Source organism: Primulina eburnea, chromosome 8, assembly GCF_022965805.1.
Source record: "Primulina eburnea isolate SZY01 chromosome 8, ASM2296580v1, whole genome shotgun sequence".
Classification (NCBI taxonomy): domain Eukaryota; kingdom Viridiplantae; phylum Streptophyta; class Magnoliopsida; order Lamiales; family Gesneriaceae; genus Primulina; species Primulina eburnea.
In genome coordinates, this window is record NC_133108.1 from 5,846,681 (window position 1) to 5,872,891 (window position 26,211).

The 26,211-nt window shown below is 38.7% G+C and overlaps 2 protein-coding genes across 3 annotated transcripts; both read right to left on the reverse strand.

Annotated features, from left to right (window-relative positions):
- Nucleotides 1-350: 350 nt before the first annotated feature.
- LOC140838928 (probable starch synthase 4, chloroplastic/amyloplastic) lies at nt 351-2,596 on the reverse strand. Its single transcript, XM_073205554.1, has 6 exons — nt 2,567-2,596; nt 2,245-2,403; nt 1,022-1,171; nt 870-931; nt 697-772; nt 351-527 (listed from the first exon to the last, which is right to left on the reverse strand). Exons 1-6 carry the CDS (start codon nt 2,594-2,596, stop codon nt 351-353), a joined length of 654 nt encoding a protein of 217 aa, XP_073061655.1.
- On the reverse strand, nt 1,883-26,164 carry LOC140838700 (probable starch synthase 4, chloroplastic/amyloplastic). 2 transcript variants are annotated; one of them, XM_073205192.1, is made up of 12 exons: nt 25,861-26,163; nt 25,009-25,240; nt 24,298-24,376; nt 23,003-24,059; nt 22,872-22,923; nt 13,455-13,577; nt 13,309-13,384; nt 13,033-13,217; nt 12,741-12,935; nt 12,437-12,508; nt 2,567-2,777; nt 1,883-2,403 (listed from the first exon to the last, which is right to left on the reverse strand). In XM_073205192.1, exons 1-11 carry the CDS (start codon nt 26,010-26,012, stop codon nt 2,748-2,750), a joined length of 2,253 nt encoding a protein of 750 aa, XP_073061293.1. In that variant the 5' UTR covers nt 26,013-26,163; the 3' UTR covers nt 1,883-2,403; nt 2,567-2,747. The 2 variants fall into 2 exon arrangements, with proteins under 2 accessions (XP_073061293.1, XP_073061294.1); XM_073205193.1 differs by lacking the exons at nt 1,883-2,403; nt 2,567-2,777 and adding an exon at nt 3,177-9,518 and having other exon boundaries at nt 25,861-26,164.
- Between the last annotated feature and the right edge of the window lie 47 nt (nt 26,165-26,211).

Below are 26,211 nucleotides of genomic sequence, written 5' to 3' on the forward strand. Positions count from 1 at the left end.
AGTCGCAGTTGATGTCTTCTACCACAAATGTTTCCATATAAATTACATACAACACAGGTGGGAGATTGGGCTTGGTAACCAAAAAATTAGGAGCAATGCAGCAAGCATATCCTGAAATCTGGGTCGGCAAGATGAGAGCCGATACCAGTATCCTTTAGGTCCAGCAGGACGGACATGAAAAGATGGGTCTGTTGGTCGCCACTAAATACGATCATTGGATATTCCAATGTCTATTTATTTCGCTCATCCATGGTTCATGCCATTATGAATTATACCATGGTGGATACAGAATCAAAATCATGTCCTTCAGGATTTAGCCAATATCGAACGCAAATTGCATATACACCAGTTCAAGAACGATTCACATTCTTTGCTCTTCTGATAGACTTCATATAAAGTTCTTCATATAACGATGCTGACGAATCCCAACTAAAATCCATATTCATGACATTTTGAACGAGCTGTTTCCATCCATCACCATCGTTCTTATAATGGTCAAATGCACGTTCTAAAGCACCGTTAAACCCCTGTAAGTGAAGGGCCATTCACCATTGTTATTTTTTAACTATTGAAGAGAAAAAACATCTTGTTAATAACGGAGCACGTTGAAAGTATTGGCTGTTGATCTAAATCAACCAAATAAACAAAATGCATAAAATAGAATTTATCTAATTATTATCATCAATCCGAAGTTACCTGCTCATCAGCTGTCAAAAACGTAAAACCATTTCTATACTGGACGGGTATTGAGTTATCATCCAAATCAAAAACACTGCAGGCGGATTAAAAAACTTAGTTGTGCTACCAAGCAAGTATGAACAAGGTAATATTCTGCTTTATTTCAAAAACTAAGTCACAGAATATTCCACCTGTCATTTAGACCACCTGTCTTCCTAGCTATTGGGATAGATCCATATCTCATTGCAATCATCTGCGTACAAACAAAATGAGCTAGAAAACAATCAATTTATTTCATTTTAGTTCACTGGGCTAGTTTCACAGTAGAGAAAATAACCTATACCTGGGTAAGGCCGCAAGGCTCGAATATGGATGGAATGATAAACATGTCAGAGGCAGCATAAATTAAATGGGAAAGAGACTCATCATATTTCAATACCAATCGAGCATGCTCATGATTCCTAAAATGGTTGCCAATCTCCTCAAACTCCCTCTGCAAAAAGAGAAATTCATTGTCATTCACTCGAGTAAGGTGCTTTTTCAAGAAGAAAATGGTACTCATAATATAGATGACTTCATTTGCTCTAAATGATGAAAATCAAGTCAATATAGTAAAGGCACAGTAACCATATTTGAAATACTTAATGACATTATCCAAAATATCAAAGTCAAATATAAACTATTTTTCAGTGATTAGCCAGGGTTCATGATTTCCAACCTTTACAGGGGAGAGTTACTAGATATCATATGACTAACATGAAAATAATAATTTTTCCCCTCTGATGCCCAATCACACAACTTCGTAAGACTTCCAGGTGACTACATAGATCTAAGGGCTAAGGCTATTGCAATTATATGCTATCAAAGTCGGCTTCACATAAATGAATCAGAAGTGCAAATCACTCCTGACTAACACGTCAAATATCCTGCACACTTTCACTTTCATAAGACTTCCAGGTGTCTGCATAGATCAAGGGCTAAGGCTATGCAAAGTCGGCTTCACATAAATGAATCAGAACTCAGAAGTGCAAATCACTCCTGAGTCCTGACTAACAAGTCAAATATCCTGCACACTTTCACTTATAGAATTTTATAATGGCATTGATCACACACAAGTTCGATTAATCTCTGGTAAAATTTTCTAGTAGTTCAAACTGAATTAAATCAGAAATAAATTATTCAATTGACATGGCTAGTAGACATCTTTTCTTCTGTCTTGTTGATTTAGGAAAGATGCAAATAATACTTGAAATCACAGGGTGCATATTCTTGAAATATATAACTCCTCTGGTTTTGACATTTACATATATTTGTGTCAGCAAACTGAACAGGATCTAAGTCGCACAATGTTCAGAACTTTCAAAATTTGCTATCTTATAACAAAGTAAACCCAGCTTCGGTCCCAAAAAGCGGACAAACCATGCAGAACGCAGGAAATGATTCAGAAGCGAGATGTTATTCCACAGAACTTACTTTTTCCCCACCAACTGTTGCATTTGAAAATAAAGTTTCTTTGGTTAACAAAATTAACATGCTTTATACAATAGAGGCTACAAAGATAAATACAGCATGAAAAGTTAAGAAAATATAAGAACTTTCCTGAATTTGTGAAACTGGACTTGAACCTAGAAGAATGAACTGTCCACCCAATTCCAGAGTCCGATACAAAGCATGCCTTATAAGATGCACACCCTTTTGGGGCACCAATCTTGTTATGCAAGCAACCTATATCACAAATAAATTGATAGTTACACATGAAAGTTCATGTCTAACAGCAAAACCAGTAGTAAAATCAGATTCATTTGGCAAAAATACTAGTGTCAAAAGTCAATTTAAGATTGTGTACAAATTTTTTCAGATGCCTCCAAATCAAACCATACTTGCTTACCAAGGGCTGGTTGCCATTTGCAGAAGACATCCCTAAGTATCTTCTTAAACCCTCCTTATTCTCTGCTTTGCCCTCGAGATCATATGCATGATACTGAACTTTCAAAAATCTGTCAGTTGCTGGATTCCATGAATCAGTATCGATTCCATTTAAAATTCCAACAAACTTTTTAGAATATAAGTTAAGTGTCGGGTGTAAGGCCCCATCCTTCCTGTACATAGAAAATACAACTTAAGAAACATTCTTCTCATTGATATCTATTATATGCTTTAACTCAAAATTTTGTCCCGAAAAATAATCACAATGTACGAAAGCCATATTTAAAAAACAGTCAAAGAATCAAATCTTACAGAAATCCTTTTGCTTTCAATTTTCCTTTCAGAAACTAAATTTTACTCAGTCATTCTAGATGTTAAACTTGATATGTGCTGATATATTGTGATCCATGAATGATTCATTCTTTTCCCACATCAGCAGCTAAAATACATTACCTCATAGATAGAAGACATGAAGTCACATCTACATGTAACATTTTGCTCATAATTTTGAAGATACAGTAGAAAAAGTTTGCATGCAAGGCACCATTCATTTGGTTGCTTGTTTTACATGCGCTGAAACTTTTGGAGTCCCACAGCAGATTTTTGTTAACATTCCAACAGTGAGGTCTCGAGATTCTTAATACAGATCTATTCTCCACTCGTTATCAACCAAATCTGACTCAAGAGTTGATACTTACGGCTGCTTTGATGTAGTGCACGCACTAACAGTAGCAATAATATATTTATTATTCGACGTGCTATATATTCAGATGTCAGATGTTCAAATAGAAATGATAAATTGTAGTGTAAAAGGAGAGAAAACAACAGTACATGTATAAAATAAATGTTCACATTTTCTAGATTATCTTTCCACAACCCTACTCCACACCATCAAACCAATTCCTCGTCCCCCATCAATCCACCTCCAATGGAAGTAACTTGCCATCAGAATATCTTGCATTGTGGGCAGAAAGCTTTTCTGCTCATGGAGGTGAGTGTCTCAGTCACAAGCACAGTCCCTGCTTTTACTGTGGTGGCAAAGGCAGATTGCGGGTGGGGGCATGAAGTAAAGAAAAGGAAAGTGAAGCAAAGATTAAATTAAAAAGCAGGGGCCATATCTTTCACATTTGGTAATAAAACCCATACTATCGGTGCCACTCCCAATGCCCAAGTACGTGATAAATCACACAGTATGAGTAAGCCCATTATATAGTGTAGAAAAATAGAAAGATGTATTGTAAATAATAGAAATATTTAACTGGATCTTTACTTACTTTTGGTAAGATTGAGGTATATCACAATTAGTTGATTGTATAGCCCATAATTGTAGGAATATTCTGGCCCATTTAGTCTATTTATTTATTTAAGCATCTTGTATGATAATAAGTGTGTCATGAAAGCACAAAAATATCTTCCGAGTTTTTCCTCAATTTCATGGCTGCTGCTCAATTTTTCATTGTATTAGAGCTAGGGTTTACCCTAGCCTGATAATTTCTTTCCCGCCCTTTGACAACGATTCTGCGATGGCTTCAAGTTCCTCGTCGTAAATAAATTCCAGAAACACCCGAACACCACCTCTGCCGTTTGGGTCTGTATATCCGAGCGGGTGGACAACATGCCCATTCAATTAACAGTAAACAAATTCAACGGGAAAAATTATTTAGAGTGGCCACAATCTATCAAACCGTTAACAAATTCAACAGGAAAAATTATTTAGAGTGGCCACAATCTATCAAACTCATAATTTAAGGTAAGGGAATATATGTGTATCTCTCTGACAAGACAGAAGAACCGGCCAAAACAGAAACAACATGGAAGAATTGGAAAGCTGAAAATCATTGCCTGGTTAATTAATTTAATGGAGGCGTCGATTGGAAGAACTTATTTGTTTTTTCCCACAGCAAACGAAGTATGAGATGTTGTCAAAGAAACATATTCCGACCTGGAACATCCTCACAAATATTTGATTTGAAGACGAGATTGTGGCAACCCAAACAAGGTGATCGAGATGTGACAGAATACTAGTAACGAAGTTAAGGGTATGTGGGAAAAGCTAGATCTTTGTTATTGATACCCCAGAAATATCCGGGTAATCCATGAGGTACTCGGATCATCTTTAGTCCGAATTTTGGGTGATCAAAGAGCCAGAAAAGTTGAACAAACCGATAGGCTCTTAGCTGAGCCTGGGCAATGAAGAGCTCAAATAGAATAATTAATAGGCAATGCTCAACGTCATGATTATCCACCCAAGCACCCCGGTATAGGTGTCATCTCCGAGTTCATAGGTATGAGACACCGAGTCTCGATAATCATTAGCAGGTCTTTCAGCGCACGTAAGAGTGATATGACTAGGCTAGAAGTAGTATGGGCTGTCAGATTTGGTAGTGTCATAGAGAAGGCATGGACATTAATCATTAGCAGGCCTTTCAGCGCACGTAAGAGTGATGTGACTAGGCTAGAAGTAGTATGGGCTGTCAGATTTGACAGTGTCAGAGAGAGGGCATGGACACTCATCTTGCCATGAGTAACAACTAGGCATTGACAACAAAGTCGTCATTAACTTTTCTCCTATAAATACCAGGTTTGCTTGATATTAATTCATTAAGATATTCTTGCAATAAATACGCATACTCTCTATACATTCTCCTGATATAAAACATTCAATTGACTTGATCGTCGGGGTGGCTATGCCGGAGAACCTTCCGGCGCCTCACTAACATTATTTACTCTCTTAAGTGTGCAGATACTTCAAGCACGAACACTTTTCACCTAAGTTCCGACATACCAGGACATAAACCAACTCGACTCGGTGTAATTGCCCATCTAACGCAGACCCAATTCACCCGGCCATCATCATTGGCACCGCATGTAGGAAACTAGATCTGAGATGTAGATATGGTTTCCACTCGAAAATCAGCTCGGAGGGACAATTCTAGAAGGGAATCCTCAGACTGAGAAGTTCCCCAAAGAAATCCACCCCAACAAACTTTCATGATCAACCCTGAACAATTGACTCAGTGGATAGCGGTAGCTGTCCAGAAGGCCATGATGGAGAAGTTACCACCCAACAGCAGCCGGCACCCCATGAAGAGTGATCCGGGGATGAATCTCCTTCTCAAGATAGAGCAAAATCCCCTAAGAATGTTTCAAAACTTTTACCATGGCTGAGAAGCTAGAGGACTTGAGGCAGAAGGTAAAGAAGCTGGAAGGACAAGCCGGGTCCTCCCGGGCTCCCCGGATCCAACCAAGAGGGTGTCATTTCTCCACCCGCATGATCAATGAGCCCCTACATGCCCATTATAAATCAGCAAACATCAGATAGTATGATGGAAACTCAGACCATAAGGAGCATTTAGCCAGATTTGAAAACATGGCCATGTTGCATTGTTATGGTGATGAGATCAAGTGAAAGACTTTTTTAACCACGTTGGTGGATTCAGCCCAACAAGAGTTTGATAAGCTTGAGTCTCGGAGAACGAGCACAGAAGGGGAACTCTTTGGGGCATTTTTCCCGTTGCACTCCCTTGAAGATGCCAAAGGACCAAGCGGTGCACCTTTGCGAGGAGAAGGAAAACAACTCTCAATCCTACCGACCTTTCCAGGGCCCACAGCAGCCTTAAAGTTTTGTGCATTCCACAGACAATGTTATCACAACACAAGCGAGTGCAAACAATCGAGGAAAAGTCATCATCGGCCAGACCTGGTAGAAGCCAATCCAGCACCAAAGAAAGCAACGAGACTTCCATGGGTACCCAATAGTTCGAGGCCTGCATCATCCACTAGGGCCCCGAATTCCAAACCCATGTCGGGAAGTCGTGCTAGGCCCACCGCGTCAGAAAAGGTCCGAGCAGAGAAAGGTCGGGGAAAATCCCCTACCTTGGTGGTAATTAAAATTATCTCCGGATGATACACTGATGGTGATTATAACCAAGCCCGGAAAGCTTAGAGTCGACGAGAAATCCTGGGAGTGAGTAACTCGGGAGGAGAGGAGGAGCCAACCATCAGTTTTGGACCCTAAGATTTACAAGGTGTCAGCTTACCACACAATGACGCTTTGGTTATCCAGTCCAAAATAGCAAATTACGATAATCAGTTTGTGGACTCGGACAGCTCTGTCAATCTCATATTCCAAGAACCCTGGATCATATGGACTTAAAGGATTATTATCTGGAGCCTCTAGAGATCGATTTGTTCGGCTTCGCTGGTCATATGGTCCACCCTCGGGGAGGGGGGGGGGAGATTATGCTCCGTTGACATTAGAATCCGGGATTTAAGAAAATCAGTTATGACCACATTTACTGTGGTCAGTGCACATTCTTCGTACAACGTCATACTAGGAAGGCTGGCTATGAACGCCTTCAAGGTCGTCGCCTCTACTATCATCAAGAAACTAAGTTCCCCGTGAAGGGCAGAATTGGGGAAGTTCGGGGAGATCAGCACTCATCACGAAAATGTTTGGTGAGACTGTCCGAGTAGAAAAAAGAGACAAGAAAAGCCCAGATATTGAGGAAAGCCCAGAGATTTGGACGGGATGACAAAACTGAACAAGCCTTTCAAGACTTGAAGAATCACCTAGCTGGGTTGCCCATCTTGGTTAAACCCAGGTTGTGAGAAAAGTTGCTAATCTACTTGTCTGCTATTGAATACACCGTCAGCTCGGTCCTTATCAAAGAAGAAGGAACTGACCATAAACCAGTGTATTATGTAAGTCATGGTCTCAGAGGACCCTAGTTGAGGTATACCGAGCTCGAAAAGATAGCTTTGGCGTTGGTCATAACTGCGAGAAAATTGAGACCCTATTTCCTGTCTATCCTATCATCGTCCACACCAACAGCTCGTTGGGGAGAATAATGACCAATCCACATATCTCTGGGAAGCTGGTAAAGTGGAGAATAGAGCTCAGGGAGCATGATATCACATATCAGCCGAGGGCGGCAGTAAAAACTCAAGCTTTTTCAGATTTCTTGATCGAGATGACACATCCCGGAACAGGAAAAAGTGTAAAGAGTATTTGTCAATGGAGCTGCCGACAAGGAAGGGAGCGGGGTCAGGATCGTTTTGGTTTCTCCAGCAAGGGAAAAGATAAAGATTGAAGTTAGATTAGATTTTCGGACTTCGAATAATGAGGCCAAGTATGAATCAGTTGTGATCGGGATGAGAGCTGCCAGGGAAGCTGGAGCTACCCGAATCATTATTTACTCACTCTCAATAAGTTATTCAACAAGTAAAAGGTTCCTACGAAGCCCGAGAAAAAAGATTGAAAAAGTAATTAAAAGCTATTCAGGAGTTATCGGAAAGTTCTACTGATTGGAGTACGAAGAAGATTCCAAGAGAAGAAAAAGCGAAGCCGATACACTAGCCAAAATGGCATCTTCTTTGAAAGGAGAGAGTGGCAAGAATTTTATTCACCACACCAAACTGGTGAGTAACTTCACAGGAAGACTCGTGGAGGACACTCCTGCTAGAGTACATTTCGAAAAGGGACCCTAAACAAGCTCAGAGAAATGAGAAACAGTGTTCTCGCTTCAATATCATTAATGGCGTGTTATATCGACGTTCCAGGGCACGATGCTCAAATGTCTGGCCGGGGAAGAAGCTAGGGTAAGTATTAAGGACGAAAAATTACAGCTTGGTGTAAAGAGATGAAGATTACCCAATCATTTATTTCCGTCGCTTACCCGGAAGCAAATGGACAGACTGAAGTCACTAATCGAACACTCGTTCAAGCTCTAAGAGCCAATTTACAAGGCGTTGGGAAGGAGGAACTTCCGGGTCTCTAATGGGCTTATCGAACTACTCCTCAGGCCGCAACGGGGGAAACTTTTTTTAATTTGGTGTATGGATCTGAAGCAATAATACCTGCTGAAATCGGGTAGACATCAGCCCGAGTCGAGGCTTACCCAGGGGAAAATTATCCAGCCCGGGCTCAAGAGTTAGAATTAGTGGAAGAAAAGAGAGAAAAAGCTGTCATCCAGATGGAAGCTTATTGTAGTCGAATCATGCGAGCGTATAACCAGCGAATCCGACCTCGAGAATTTCAAGTTGGTGATCTTGTCCTCAAGAAAGCCAATCCGGCTGGATATGTTGGCAAATTAGAAGCCAGATGGGAAAGACCTTATAAAGTTGCTCGAAGGGCTAGTTCAAGAGCTTTATATTTGGAAGATGGTCAGGGCCGATCTCAGAAAAGACCCTGAAATGCTTTTCATTTTAAAAAAGTATTATACCTGAATTGTACTGATTATCAGGATATTAATGAAATTATCTTCCTATTTCAATGTATGTGCAAAAGATTATCTAAACCCGGGAGGCATGAGGCCCCGATATTTTATCTAAACCCGGGAGGCATGAGGCCCCGGTATTTTATCTAAACCTATGAGACACGATGCCCCGGTATTTTATCTAAACCCGAGAGGCATGAGGCCCCGATATTTTATCTAAACCTGAGAGGCATGAGGCCCCGGTACTTGATCTGAACCCCAAAATTTTATTGAGAAGAATGAAACCCCGACTACATCCTTAAACTAAGAAAATTTTTAAGATTTACAAACTTACGACCAATTTATGTTAAAACAAGCCTTCCAAAGCCCGATTACTTCTCGATACTTAGAATTTTGTAGGTGATTATTTCAGTTTGGTCTACTTATCAAAGGAAGAAAAACACAATTAAAAGAGTACAATCTTATTCAAAAACAAGGTACAAAGACCCCAAAATAAAAAAAAAAGGTAAAGGTTAACAATCCTACACTATAGTGTCTGGACTTCTGGACCCCGCAACCTCGGCATTCTCACCTCCATCCCCTTCATCATCTTTGGGCAAGGAATCGATGGCTCGAGTAAAATATAGGAAACCTTCTTTATCTACTGGGAGAAGGCCGGCCTCTTCGAATTGCTCTATGCGCTTGTCAAAATCAGTCCTGAAGAAAGAATAAGCTATATCTTCAACCGCCGCCCTAAACTCCGGGGAATCAAAGAAGGAAATCAGCCATTCCTCTTTAGATTGCTTGAAGGCCACCAGAGCAGATTCCGCCTCTTCAGCCCGGGCCTTGTGATGATTGAGTTCTTCCAGTTAGAGATTGGGCTCGTGTATTCGAGGATAAGAGCACAGACTTGAGAGCATCATCCCGGGCAGCAACAGCCTCCGACTCTACCTGAGCCCCTTTTAGGTCTGTTAGAGAGACTCCAATTGCTGATAGGCTACTTCGGAAGCCGTCCTCAAGCCATTCACCATGTCTTCATGCAAGAGTCAGGCTCGCGTCAATTCCCCCTAAACTTGTTGATGAAGTTGACTAATGGCCCGAGCAAATTTGCCTCTTTCTTGGCGATTGAGGCGACCTTCTCGTAGGCCAATATCAGCATATGAAGACCCCACAAAAAAAAATGATGAGAGCTGCAAATAAGGTACCTAAATACTCGTGGGGGAGGTAATCCGCACTACTTGTTATCTCATAAACCGGATGCCAACAAAGGTTCTAAATTTCAAAATTCCTTTAAATGTGTTTAAGGAAACCTATCCAATTAACAATTGCCTCATATTTACCTTTAAAAGTGTTTGGTTGTGTAGCATTTGTTCGCATTCATAATCATAACAAGGATAAACTCGATCCTCGAGCCTTGAGATGTGTGTTTCTTGGTTATTCCCCCACCCAAAAGGGTAATAAATATTTTGATTCAAAATCTTGAAAATATTTTGTGTCTATGGATGTAACTTTCTTTGAAACACAAAATTTTTTTAACACCATTCTTCAGGGAGGGAATACCTTTGAAGAATTGATGTTCGAAGATAAGAACGAGACACCACCAAGTCCAAAAATGATTTATATGTTAATTTTCCACTGCCTAGTCTAGAAGGGAAAAATCCTCCTATTAAAGTTGATCAAAACAGTAACCAAAACATGAATATAGATTAGATTAGTCTGGACAATGGTAGAAGGTTTGGAAAGGTTTATAACCAGGGGGCAGAAATCTTCGAAATAAAAGGGGGACATTCACACTTCCGCATGATCAAGAGTCCAACCTGAAACCAGATCCGAGAAGTACAGAAATTGTTGACACAAATGCAAGCAGCACAGAATCTGAAAATCCAGGTATCATTGACTTACCAATTGCACTTATGAAAGGAATTAGGGCATGTACCCGATAACCCTTTTCGAATTTTGTTTCATATAACCATCTGTCACCTTCATACTCTGTTTTTATCTCATATATGTCAAGTGTGGACGTACCAAAGTCTATACAAGATGCTCTGAAAGTTCCTGATTGGAAGAAAACTGTTTTTGTGGAGACGAAGGCTTTAACAAAGAATGAAACATGAGAGTTGGTTCATTTACCCAAAAAAAAACAAGTGATCGGCTACAAGTGGGTATTTACAGCCAAGTATAACTCAAATGGAACCCTGGAAAGTTACAAAGCAAGATTGATGGGAAAAGAGTTCACATAAACTTATGGAATGGATTACCACGAGACTTTTGCACCTGTTGCGAAATTGAACACCATTCGAATCCTACTAAAGCAATCTCCACGTGCTTGGTTTAAAAATTCACAAAGTTTGTTAAGAAAGAAGGATATAACAAGGGCCTACTAAAGCAATCTCCATGTGCCTGGTTTGAATAATTCACAAAGTTTGTTAAGAAATAAGGATATAACAAGGGCAATCACACCATACAACGTTTGTAAAACATAGAGATAAAGGTAAAGTTGTAGTTTTAATTGTTTATGTCGATGATGTAATACTCACTGAGAATGATTGTGAAGAGATCAAAAGGTTGAAAAGATGTCTTGCAGATGAATTCGAATTCAAGGACTTAGGCTACTTAAGTTATTTCCTGGGAATGGAGGTACCCAGATCAAAAAGAGGAATTTCAACGCCGCAAAGAAAAAATGTTCCTAATCTATTAGGAGAAACTAGAATGAGCGGTTGCAAGCCAAGTGATACACCCATGGATCCTAATAAAAAATTAGAAGAAATTATTTCCAAAGGATTAATATCAACGTCTTGTAGGAAAACTCATTTATCTATCTCATACAAGACTTGATATTGCTTATATTGTAAGTGTTGTTAGCCAATTCATGCATGTACATTATGATGAGCAAATGGAAGTTTGGTACAAAATTTGAGATATTTGAAAGGTTCTCCAGATAGGATTTTGTTGTTCAAAATGATCAAAGAAGGGTGGAAGGTTTCACTGATGTGACTAGGCTGAGTCTATCTCTGATAATAGATCCACCAAAGATTACTGTACCTTTGTGTGGGAAATCTTGTCACATGGCGAAGTAAAAAACAAAAGGTTGCGGCACGAAGTAGTACAAAAGCTGAGTTTAGAGCTATGGCAAATGGAGTTTGTGAGATATTATGGATTAAATGAGTACTAGAAGAGTTAAACTAGGAGCTCAAGGCTCCAATGATGTATTGTGATAACAAATCTGCCGTTTGCTATCAAACAACCCACTCCAACATGATAGGACTAAACATATTGAAGTAGACATGCACTTCATCAAGGAGACCCAGGGAGCTGGAGTAATCTGCATGTCCTTTGTCATCACAGAGCAACAGATAACTGATATGTTGACAAAGACGCATTTCAGGCCAGATTTGAATTATTTATTGACAAGTTGGGAATGAGTGATATCTATGCACCAACTTGAGGAAGGTGTATGACAGCAATAAAATATCTTCTAAGTTTTTCCCAATTTCATGGTCACTGCTCAATTTCTTTCATATAGCATCAAAAACAAGGACTTAATAAATTATGAAGAAAGAAAAATCTCAATGCTGAAACCCTACTGCATCCAGAAACACGTTCATTAAGGGGGTGCTTATAGTTACACTTTGTACCTCAGGGGTCAGCATCTCTTGGGCGTAGGTTGGTGAAACAGTTGTCACAATATTGGAAAAGACTATTGCACCCTGTGAAATGCCAAGAAAATGTGATGAAATGAAAGTGATCAGGATAACGTGGTAGAAATCAGCTTGAACATAAGTCATGGCCAGATCAAAGAATCAAATGTCCACCAGTCCGAGCTAAAGAAAGAAGACAAAGTGGCAAACCAGCACGCAAAACCTTGAATGTGGTTCATGCATCTCTTAGCTAAGCCAATGAAAAGCTTCAAATGCAACTTGAAAATAGAGGATCGGTTACCTTAACAGCATTCACTCTATCCCTTGACGAGTTGTCCTGCATTCTATCCTGCCTGTTTAGTTGATGGACATCAAGACCACAAGATGCAAGGTCCGAAGCGGGTGCATTTCCTTGATAAGCAAAATTGTGACATGTAAAACAGATTCTCGCTGAATTCAATCCTTTGGGAACATACAGATCCCAGTAAAGGGGTGCCTGCCGAAAATAGCAAGCATTCAAATTAAAAAAAAAAAACTGATCCAACACCACAGAAAGGTGATATGTGAAATAACAAAATCTCTAACATTCGTACAATGAATGCAGTCTGCCAATCATGACAATGAATTATGTCTGGTCTCTTGCCAGCTTGAAGTAGCAACTCAAGTGCTGCCCTGCTGAAGAATGAGAATCGCTTAAAATCATCATGTTCTCCATAAAAATGACCCCTCCAGAAGAATTTACTTGGATGATGTGGCTCAATGAAATAAACAGGAAGCCCTGACAAATAAAATTTTAGCAAACGAGCCAAAGTATTAGAGTTAAAGGAATGTCTCAATGAAAATAAACAATGATGTAAAATTTTCTAGACCTTCAACAGTGCCAACCCATATTTTGTTTTTGAACAACCGACCATCAAAATATGACTCTAGTGAAACATCTAAAGCCTGCACAGTATGAAGTGGATCAAAAAATAGATGTAAAAACTGTAGAGCATGCTCAAGAAAAAACATATACCTTAAAATCCCGAATAAGCTCATAATTCATGCAATCATATTTAGGTAGAACAATTTCCACAAGGTGCCCTTTCTTCTGAAGTGCCTTACTCAGACCAGTCAGTACATCTCCCAAACCACCAACCTGAAATAAAATAAAGCAAAATCTGCCATGGGCAACTTCACATACAGCATTAATATATTGTCATCTCTGATTTCTCAGATGAGTGTAAATGAGGAAATATATTTTCAGCATGTCAATATTTGAGTCTTTACTTTAGTGCGATGTTTGTCACGTTTCCAAACACACTTGTAGCAAGCGTACAAAACATCAAAGCCCTTTTCACTCTTTCATAGTGACATATGGGGTCCATCAAAAATAAAAAATTTGATAGGTACTCGTTGGTTCCTTTTGTTTGTGGATGATAATACTCGTGTTTCATGGGTATTCCCTCATGAAAGACAAGTCCGAAACAACTTCCCTGTTCAAATATTTTCATTCAATGATTCAAACTTAGTTCTCTGACCAAACACAAGTCATCTGTACTGATCGTGCTCGTGACTACTTTAACTCTGTGTTGGGTAGTTATCTGGCATGTCATGGGATTGTCCATCAAAGTTCCTGTGTCGACACACCTCAACAAAATGAGGTTTATGAACAGAAAAATGGCCACCTTCTCAAAATTATCCGTTCTCTTCTGTTCATACACACAGTCCCTCTCCATTTGGGGTGATGTGGTACTCATTACCACTTACCTAATTAATCGTATGCCTTTCCGTGTCCTCAACTACAAAACCCATATTGAGGTCCTTCTAGAACAATTTCCTTAAACACATCTCCTAATCTATTCCCCTCAAAATCTTTGGGTGTTTTGCCTTCGTCAATATCCATTCCCAACATCGTGGGAAACTCGACCCGCGAGCTATCAAATGCATTTTTCTAGGGTACTGCCCCAACCAGAAAGGCTACAAATGCTATTGCCCGATCACCAAAAAGTTTTATCATTCTCTTGATGTCACTTCTTAAAAACAAACAATTTTATCGCAATTTATCCATTCAAGGGGAGAGCAACATCAATGGTGGAAATGGAAATAAATCTCTAAATTGGGATCCCAATTCATTGGCCGACCCAATCTCTATCAATCCAGAACCTAACCACCACCCATCAACTTCATCAAACAGACCCCTCAAGGTTTATTCAAGAAGGAAGGTCATCCAAATAGACAGACAACAAGACACAACACCTAGTCAACCAGTCCAAGACTCCTCTACTAGACCAATTACCTATGAAAAATACCAAAGTACTGCTGAACTTGACATTAATTCTCCCATAATTGATAAATGTGACATTGATGACAAACCTATATGCGACTTTGTTTCATTTAAATCATTATCTCCTGCATATCGTGCGTTTGTGTCCAGTTTAGATCAAGATCAGGTCCCAGGTTCAATCGAGGATGCACTCAAGGATCCTAAGTGGAAGTCTGCCGTCGTTGATGAGATCAAAGCGCTAGAAAAAAAAATACATGGCAGATTACTGAACCTCCCCCCGAGAAACGAATGGTTGGGTGCGAATGGATTTTCACAGTGAAGTATAGGGCTGATGGAAGCATTGAATGATACAAAGCACGACTTGTTGCAAAGGGATACACTCAGTCTTACGGAATAGATTATCAAGAGACCTTTGCTCCGGTAGCAAGACTCAACATCGTCAGTGTACTCCTATCAATTGTCGTCAATCTTGACTGGCCACTATTCCAATTGAATGTTAAAAATAATTCCTCAATGGGGAACTGGAGGAAGAGATGTACATGGATATTCCCTCAGAGTTTGTGACAGAAGCAGTGAAACACAAAGTGTGCAAGTTAAAAAAATCCCTATATGGTCTTAAACAGTCACCTCGAGCCTGGTTTCATCGGTTTACCAATGTGTTGACTACAGAATGGTATTTATAGTGTCAAGCAGATCACATGTTATTCATCAAGCACACCGAAGGAAGGACTACTGCTCTCATTGTCTATGTCGATGACATCGTTCTCGCAGGAGAGAGTGAACCAGAAATCGCTTGCATAAAAGGAATCCTCTCAAGGGAATTTGAAACGAAAGATCTAGGAAAACTTAAATATTTTTGGGGATGGAAATGACAAGATCATCTCATGGAATTTCAATCTCGTAACAAAAGTATGTTCTAGATCTACTGAGAGAGACTGGAATGTTGGGGTGCAAACCAGTTGACACTCCAACGTTCCCAAATGTGAAAATGGGTATGAATTAAGATCGAGTGATTGTTGACAAAGGAAGTTACCAACGACTGGTTGGAAAATTGATCTACCTATCACACACTGGACCTAACATAGATACCGTAAATGTTGTCAGTCACTACATGACTAAACCTACTAAAGAACACATGGAGGCTGTATACCGAGTTATGCGATATTTGAAGAGAACACCTGGAAAAAGGGTTGCTTTTTAGGAAAACTGCAATAAAAATGTTAGAGTCTACAGTGATGCTGATTGAGCAGGTTGTCCTGTTGATAGACAATCTACTTCAAGTTACTGTTCATTTGTATGGGGTAACCTCGTGACTTGGAGAAGTAAGAAACAACCAGTTGTGGCCCGAAGCAGTGAAGAATCAGAATTCAGAGCTTCGTCCAATGGGATTTGTTAAGGCATGTGGCTTAAAACGCAACTCAATGAATTGAAGATAGGAAATAGTCACCCGTAGAGATTATATGCGACAACCAAACGACCTTTAATATTGCCAAGAATTTGGTTCATCATGATCGAACCAAGCATGTGGAAATCGAAAGATACTTCATAAGTGAAAAGATTGTGAGGAATATAGTTGATCTCCGCATGTTCCCTCACACATGCAACTAACAGACATTTTGACAAAGACGCTCCATCAACCACACTTTGATGAATTAAAGACCAAGCTTGGCATGACAAACATATACCGCCAAGCTTAAAGGGGAGTGTTGAATATCTTGGATATCTTAGATAAGATAATTAGGATATTTATTTAAGTTAAAATTTAAATTTAAAATAGATATATTAGATATGGTAGAGATAATGATCTAGGTTTTCTTTATATATATTGAACCATGTACATTCAATGATAATAAGAATTTTAATTCACCAATGTTGGTGATTTTAAAATGAGAAAGAAGAGAAAACTGAAATAAATTGCTGCAGATAGAAGGGAAATCAGAACTCACACTTTTTTCAACATGAAGCATTACAGTTTAAAGCTTAAAAAATAACAAACCACTAACAAACTGGTCCTAAAAAACAGCCATGAAAAACAAAACATGAACACCGCACCACAACTAACTCCTAAGAATGAGGAACAACCTTGACTCAATCAAACTTAGACACGTTCAGCAGTCCTAAGCATGTATTCCACTCCTCCTTGCTTTAGGGGCTGCGAATACCAAGTTTCTGCCTAGAAACTCAAACTTGCTGACTGGAAGTGGCTTTGTAAACAAATCTGCCAACTGATCTTCAGATTTGCAGTAAACCAGAGTCAAATTCTTCTTTCTGCACTTCTCTTAGAAAAAACAACTTGATGTTGAAATGTTTAGTTTTCACATGAAACACAAGGTTATGGGAAATGGCAATGGCAGCTTGGTTGTCAACAAAAATCTTAGTGCTTTCTTTCTGCTCCAGATTGAGATCCATTAAAATCTTCCTCAGCCACAAAGCTTGATTGACAGCAGCTGTTGCAGCAATAAATGCTGCTTCAGCAGTGGATTGAGCTACGGTGTCTTGCTTCTTCGAACTCCATGAGAAAATACTAGATCCAAGAGTAAAACAGTAGCATGAGGTACTCCTCATATCATGAATGGAACCTCCCCAGTCACTATCAGAGAAGCCAACCAGATTGAACTCCTTACTTCTTGTGAATTTAACACCAAAATCACTTGTACCTTTGACATATTGAATCACTTGTACCTTCGACATATCGAATCACTCTTTTGGCAGCCCTGAAATGTAATTCACTTGCACAATGCATAAACCTGGATAAGATACCTACAACATTTAAAATATCAGGACGTGTTGCTGTAAGATACATCAAGCAACCAATCAAACTTCTAAAATATCCTTCATCAACTTTATCAGCTCCATCTTCCTTACACAGCTTCTTTTGATTCATAGGAGTGCTTGCTTCCTTGCATTCTTCAAGCCTGAACTTCTTCAAAATCTCCTTGGCGTACTTCCTCTTGCAGATGAAAACTTCATGCTCAGCCTGCTTAATTTCCATTCCAAGGAAAAAGGTTTCATCAACCCAAGATCTGTCATCTCAAAAACCTTCATCATTTCTTGTTTGAAGTCCTCAACCAACTGTACATTATTTCCTGTCAGCAAAAGATCATCAACATAAAAAGAGACTATCAAAACATCATTACTTTGATGTTTGACAAAAAAAATATCCTCAGACAGGTTTTTTTAAAAGCCCGAGCTTAGAAAATGTTCATCTATCTTGATGTACCAAGCTCTGGGGCTTGTTTCAACCCATAAAGAGCTTTCTTGAAAAGACATACCTTGTCCTCCTCTCCTTTCTTCACAAAGGCTTCAGGCTTCTCAACATAAATTTCTTCCTGCAAAACACCATTTAAAAATGCTGATTTTATATCAAGCTGATACACTCTGCAATTCATTTGAGCAGCTATAGCATGCAAAAGCCGTATGGTGTCCAAACGAGCAACTGGTGCGAAGGTGTCTGAGTAGTCCACACCAAAAACTTGAGCATAGCCTTTCACCACAAGTCTTGCTTTATGCTTCTTGATTGAGCCATCAACATTAAGCTTGGTTCTGTACACCCACTTGACTCCAATCACCTATCTATTTTGGGGTCGATCAACCAACTCCCATGTTTTGTTTTTCTCAATCATGGACAACTCTTCTTTCATCGCAACCATCCAATTCTTGTCTTTCATTGTTGATTCAAAATCTGCAAGTTCACACACAGCTATATTGCACCTTGAATAAATGTCAGTGAGTGATCTAGTACCTCTTACAGGAGCATCATCTACCATCTCATTCTGCCAATTTTCATCTTCATCCGTGCTTGAAACATGAAACTTAAGCTGCAGATCTGCTACAGTTTGGCCATTTTTCTTTGCCTCAACTCAGTTCCACTCTTCATCTTTCACGAAATGAACATCTTTGCTTATAACAATTTTCTCAATTTAGGGTTGGAAAATTTTATAAGCTTTTGCGACAGTGCAATAGCCGATAAAGATGCCTGGAAGTGCTCTTTTGTCTAACTTGTCTGTCTTGATTTGTGGAACATGATGAAGCACAAACAACCAAATACTTTGAGAAAACTTAGAGATGGTGTATGACCATACCAAGCCTCATAAGGTGTCTAATCCTTGACTATTTTTGTTGGCAGTCTATTCTGCAAGAAAACTGTAGTATGAGCTGCCTCTCCCCAAAACTGTTTGGGTATCTTTTCATGCAACACACATCTAGTCATTTCTAAGATGTATTTGTTTCTCCTTTCACTAACTCCATTTTGTTGCGAGTGTAGGGGTTTTTAAATGAAGCTCAGCTTCTTCACAAAATGCATTGAAATTTTCTGAGGTATAATCCTTGCCATTATCAGTCCTCAGTATTTGAATTTGGTTGCCACTTGGATTTTTCACAATCTTCTTGAACTTTGAGAATACTCCAGCCACTTCTGATTTGAATTTTAAGAAAAAATCAAACATATTCTAGTGAAATCATCAATAAAAGCAACATGATATCGACTACCTACTAATGAGGGAGTTCTCTGAGATCCAGAAACATCTGTGTGGACTAATTGTAGCTTATAGGTGCCTCTCCATGCTGACTTGGGAAATGAATTTCTGTTTTGCTTTCCAAATTGACAAGCCTTACAGGTTGATAGGTGATCATCAAACTCTAGAAGATCAATTGCCATCTTTTTGGACTTATCTGCAGTAGCCCTTGGTGGTGATAGTGCCCGAGCCTTTTGTGCCACACCGTTGAAAGGTTTTCTTTGGTTAGAAAAGCTAATTACTCCTCCTGCATTGGATTGAGTGAAAAGCTCCTCTCTGCCATCTTAACTTCAAACATCTTCTGGCATGTCCATGAACATCACTTTGAATCTCTTCTCTATTAATTGACCAACACTGAGCAAGTTTTGATCAATATCTGTTACATAGAGAACATCGGTGATCAACTTGGTTCCTGAACAGCTTGCAATGGCTGCGGTGCCCTTTCCTTTTACTGCAATATATTCACCGTTCCCAATTCTGACCTTCTTGGACTCGGTGCTCTTCAATTCTTTGAACAATTCCTTGTCATGTGTCATATGATTAGTGCAGCCACTATCAATGAGCCAGTTTTCACTTGTTCCACGACTCGTGAAACAAGTTGCAACGAAAAGCTGGTCTTCTTCTTCTTGATCTGGCACTTGTGCTTCATCTCCTTGCTGCTGATTATTATTCTTGCAAATGACAGCTTCATGTCCCATATGATTGCACTTGCTGCACTTTGCATCTGGTCTTCTCCAGCACTTGAAAGGAGGGTGACCTTTCTTGCCACAATGTTGATGGAGGGTAATCTTTCTTTACTACGGATCTTTTATTTCCAATTTTGCTTTTGTTCCCAGGTGCAGAGCTTTGTCCACTTATTGGCCTCCTATTCTTTTCATCATCTTGATGCTTGACTGGTAGAGCTCCTTCGACGGCTCTTTCTTGCCACATTACATGCCTCTACTCTTATTAAAAGTTCTGCCAGAGCAATCTTTGACAGATCCTTCGTGTTTTCTAAGGTAGTGATGGTAGCCTCAAATCTTTCAAGCATTGTTACAAGGATTTTCTCAACAATCCTTGAATCTTCTAGAAAAGAACCCAATAACTTGACACGATTTGCTATGTTGAGCAGTCTGTTAGAATACTCCTTCATGGTTTCTATCTCCTTCATCTTTTGCAGCCCAAAGTCACGAAACTAGGTTCAGCACCTGCATCCCTCGAATTCTTTCATCTCCTTCATACTTAGTTTCGAGATAATCCCAAATCTCCTTTGTCGTTTTCAGTGACATGATACGAGTGAAGATCGTGGAGGAAACTGCAGCAAACAGGTAGGCTTTTGCCTTGGACTTCTTTGTCTTCTTCTCCTTTTGTGCTTTAATTTGTGCCACGGTGGGATTGTCCGGGAGAAGAGGAATGTCATAGTCTTCTTCCACTGCTTCCCAGAGATCCCAAGCTTCCATGTATGTCTCCATGCGCACTGCCCAGGTCTGGTAGTTATCTCCATCAAACACCAGTGGTCGGTGGAGCAACTGAAGAAAAACTAGCTTCGGCCTCCATAACTACTCAAACTCACACACAGGTCCTTTAAGAAGAGGGTTCTGATACCAAATTGTTGGTAATTTTAAAATGAGAAAGAAGAGAAAACTGAAATAAATTGTTGCAGATTGAAGGAAAATCAGAACTCACACTTTTTTCAACATGAAGCATTACAATTTAAAGCTTAAAAAATAATAAACCACAAACAAACTGGTCCTAAACAAAACAGCCATGAAAAACAGAACATGAACACCACACCACAACTAACTCCTAAGAATGTGGAACAACCTTGACTCAATCAAACTTAGACACGTTCAGCAGTCCTAAGCATGTATTCCAACAACCAAACTACAGAAATACAGAGCCAAGTAAAGGCCATGAACCAAGAAAAAAACAGAAAGACCTTATTCAGGATGAAGTCGCAACAACAAGCAATAGTATGGTCAAATTCGTTGTGGACACACTCAATAAATTATTTCCAATAAACCGAAAAGAACTACCTACCCTTAAAATCACTACTTCTTTAATGAATTGAAATTTTTAACACTTTAAGTTGTTATTCACTTGATTCAGGCTCATCCCAAGAACTTTGGTCTAAAATAAATGTGGGCAACTAATTTATTACAGTCTTGGCAAATGTCAAATTTAGGAATTATACTTCCTTCTTGCTCACCATGGATCAAAATGATTAAAACAACCCATGGATTTAGATTATTAAAACAATTAATAAACCACGTCAAACTCAGATAAGTTACGCGCTGAAACAATCTCGCAATCAGCAACGAGAAAGCAAGGACCAGACATAACTCAAGCCTATACGGAAATTGCGAATTTATTGAGTTGTCAAAAACAAATTATTATGTTTATTTAAATGAGCTCATCCTAAATTGTTAATTTCTGGAAAAAAATTTCTTCAAAATACTAAATGACCAATTCATCATCTCAACCATGAGTAAGAAAAACTTATTAAAATTCTAAGGACCAAATGTCCGAACTAAACAAAAGCATCTTGATAAAAAAAAAACCATGAAATCCTAATGAATCGAAATGAAATAATCATATCCAAGCCTCACAAATTAAACTCCTAAATCTTCGTCCCTCGACTTATCTCCTCCATATGAATTCATAGCCTTCGTTTAGATGCTACCCAAAAAGCTTAAGTTGAACATCAGCAAAATAAACTTAGCTTTATGTTTAACAACAGTAAAATAAACTTAGTATACCCCCCGAGTCAGCCAGTAAATAAATCTCAAGAGTAACGACTAACAACAAAAGCTAAACAACCGGTAGATGCATACACATATATATACATTTAGAATTCAAAAGGGAGTGGAATAATAAAATGCAAACCATAATTCCATCAGGCATCACATTGACTATTAGGAACCAACATGTGGCTCACACGCACGGTCATTCAAGTAGCATGTTGGTAGCAGGAATTAAGTGAAAACTCATATGACAGACATAATAGGTGTATGTGTTATGTTGACTGGAAAGAAATAAGGTGGCTCTCACATGTATCGTCGGTACACGCGGCAAGTTGACACATATGAACCGAGAGATATGAATGAAGATATATGAAGGAAAGATAACAATCAACATGCAGAAGGAAACAGAAGTCCAAATCGAGTAAAGGACATAACAACGTACACATTATGGGCCTTTTAGAATAATGTTGGAATTGAAGAAATACTTAACTTAATTTGATTGTATTACTCACGTAAAAATCCCGCAATTTCAAAATATATAAACAAAGTTATTTCAGATAAATTCTAACATGTTCTAAAAAATAAGATATCTAACCTAACTGTGATCCAGATTCTTTATTTACATCTAACTCTTACTAATTAATTCTTTGTTTCTAAGTTTCTCATTAGAAATAGTTAATTGCTAGGTTCATTGTTTAATTGATAAGGTGTATCCAAGTCATCTTCGTAAGGCTACACAAACTATACAAATTTATGCCATGCATACTGGTAAATTTTTGGAAGAATATAATAAATATAACTTAACACATATGTATATGTGTGTGTGTGTGTGTGAAAAATTATTCGGCTAGTTTGTGTAGTGTTACAAATATAACTTGGATACACCTGATCAATTACACACCTAATGCAGAAATATAGTTAAGTCATACCTTTGCTACAGGTGCCAACTCAGCTGCAATATGTATGATGTGCAACCGTTCACTAGAGATTGATCACCACCATTAGCCAAAAATAGTATGCATTATGCATGACACAAATGAAAAACGAGTTACATTCATACCCTGGCACTGATGATATCAGTCTTAGGAATTTTGCAATGATATCAGTTTCATTCATTTCTTCAGATGACAAATACACATCGCGTAATTTTCCCTCCCTATTCCATATCATTTCTCTCAATAGTCTAGCATCGTCGGCCAAAATTTTCTTCTCGAGAAACCATCCGTCCACCAACAGCAGTAAATTACTCCAAAATTCTGAATGCTTATCATGCACAGTTTCATCCTCTGCTCTTTTATCACTTTTTTCTTTCAAATTACTTAGTGTATCTTGGAACTCCTTCATAGATACTTGATGTAACTGAACATAGGAATGTATATCTGCATCAGACCTTTGCAGGCGCTCGTCCAACAGTTTTATCTTCTGCTGCATGAGTTCACCATATTGTTGCATTTTCTCGGCTGACAATCTATACATATTGGCCTCACTGAGAGATTCCTCCAACCTATCAACCTTCTTGCGAAGTTCTTGGTTTTGCTGCAGCACTTTAAAAGCTTCATCAGCATGTTTTGTTGTGTTATCGAATAATTCTTGCAGACTAGCTACTTTCTCAAATAAACTTTTGCATTCCGATTTCAAACTTGAAATTTCTGAAACATCTTCTTGAGAAGCAGCAAGTTTAAACTCAAACTCTTTTAAAGAAGATCCCAAAGAGAACCGTTCTTCCTCCAGAGTTTGAATCTCCCTGATATTAACAAGATCTCCCTTCAGCACCTCCAGCTCATCCTTCAGGGACATATTCTCTGCCCTTAATAACTCCAATTCCTGGGTAAAATAATTCAAAGCATCAATTTGTGATGAAGAAACTGCAGACTTCATTTCTTGAGCGTGTTCCATGCTGCTACCCCTACTAGACAATTCACTCTGCAGCTTTTCCAACTGGTCTTCCAGGAGTTCCACACGTATCTTCTCTTGTGCAGCCATTTTAAGCCGTCCATCCGTTTCTGCCAGTTTCATCTCCAAGACACTGATTTCGGTCTGCAGTGCCTCCTTTTCCTCAATTATTTTTTCAAGGTCTTCAAGGGTACGAATACGAGCTAAGTTGAGAAGATGTACATCTAATCCAATTAGCAAGAGACACAAATCAGGTAAAGATCAATGATGCCAAATAAATCACAAATATCCACTTTCCTTTCAAAAATAGAAATTAGGAATATCGTGAAACTTCTTTACAACTTATTTTAACAAGCACGGATGAAAGTTAAGTGTGCGGCCTCTTAAATATTTATTCTTCATTAATTTAAATATATAGAGGCCTAAACAAAAGAAATGGGTTCAAGATAAGACAAGACTTACTTTTTTCTGCATTTCTTATCATTCCAATTAAATCTTGAAGATGGATTCCTGAAAGTTGCTCTCCATCCGATTTGGTGGACTGCCCAACATAGAATACAATACTTTCATATACCTTTGATCCTACTTTATACTGAATGGAGACCAAGATTATTAATGCGAGTTCCATGAAAGTCATAGAAAAAATTCCAGGACAAAATTTGAGAGCTCTGTTCTTTCTGAGATTATTTTAGAAAATGACAGCCTTGGTTATAATTGTCAAACAAATAAAGCATTTAATACACACGTGGAACGTTTAATCAGCCAGTTGATTGGCACTCATTATATCCTTTTATGATTGAGCTAATTCTGAACGGCCAAACTATAAAGACCAAATGAAGTACGCCAAAGAGAATCTTATTTGATTTTGATGGATTGAGAAAATGCAGAGTTCCTATGCTGACGGTTCCAGACGGACTCAAGGGAAAATAATCAACGATTCACATGTAAGGAGATAAATAAATGTCATTTAACTTCATATATTTGCAGAGCCGCAAATATAAACATAAGCAGATAATTTAAGTATATAAAAGACCAGAGGACGACCACATTGACCATTGACAGAATAAACAGTAAGCATTGAGGTATAACTGCATAAGATTAAATCGATCATCAGTATTACTCTTCACACAAACAATTAGATTTATATTCCAAAGAATTTATGTTTAGGCATACCACGGGTGTTATGTCATTTGATGGGAGATTATTAATCATTGGATCCTCGTTTATTGGAGAAGAATCGGTGTCCTCCTTTTCTTTTGAATCTTCGGATTTTACTGCAATGGTGATTCCACCTTTCAAATCAGTCTCGTGATTTGAGAACTTGCTATCCTTAGACGAGTTATTCGGATCAGAGTCATCATCACCAATGTTGATTTTCTTTGCATGCTGTTTTTTGTTTTGCAAGCTGCAAATATTCAGGTATCAACTAAGACATATGCAACGTAGAAAATTAATCATCTATCTACTACAGGCAGACTCATTTTTCCAAAAGAAAAAAAATCGATATATGAAGAATGAATCTTGTAAAGAGAATCAAGGTATCAAATCACAGACAATAAACAGAAAATAAAATAAAAAAAGGAATTAGAATAGGGAAAAAAAACCGTTTCCACGAATTAGAATAGGAAAAAAAAACCGTTTACACATAGTATTGCACAGGCGTGTAAGTAGGAAAAGATATTTATTAAAACAATTGCAGAGTTTCAAATTGAGGAATCTTGAAGAAACAAATTTCACATCATCAACAAGTTAAAAAGGAGAAACATAAACCAAGCCCCGTAAAAGTTCCGACGTGAAGGTTTCTTGAACTAATTAATTTTCCAAAACCAAGAATCAAGAATCAAAAAAATGATTTCCAAACCCAAAAAGTCACGAATAACTTCGATAAAATCCAAGAAATAGAATACATGCACCCATAATCATCCAACTCCTATTGTAAAACTCAACAACTAAAAGAAAAATGTGAATCAAGAAAAGAAAAAAGAAGTTAGAAGAAATCTCGATGAGATGAAAACTTATCAAAACCTGAAATTACGGTGGCGCATTTTACAAGACGGAGTGAGAGGGAAGCGAAAAGGCGAAGGGCAAAATCGTGAATAAAGTAGAGTGCCGGTAAAGTTTCCTCTCCCGGCAACACCCCAGCCGAGAAAGCACGTCGAATGCAGCGGCGCGGCCATTATCGCAATCACAACCACAGTTCTATGTGAAGCGTGAAAAAAAATCCGTAGCCAGAGCAAATTAGTGCTCCTCTGCAGAGGTTTGGCGACGAAGAAAGGTTCGTAATATCTTCTCGCTTCTCTCTTTTCGGCTTTTGGAATATATATTGGGTAAATGTTGTCTCTGCCTTGGATCGGATAAACGGCTCTTAGTTGACAG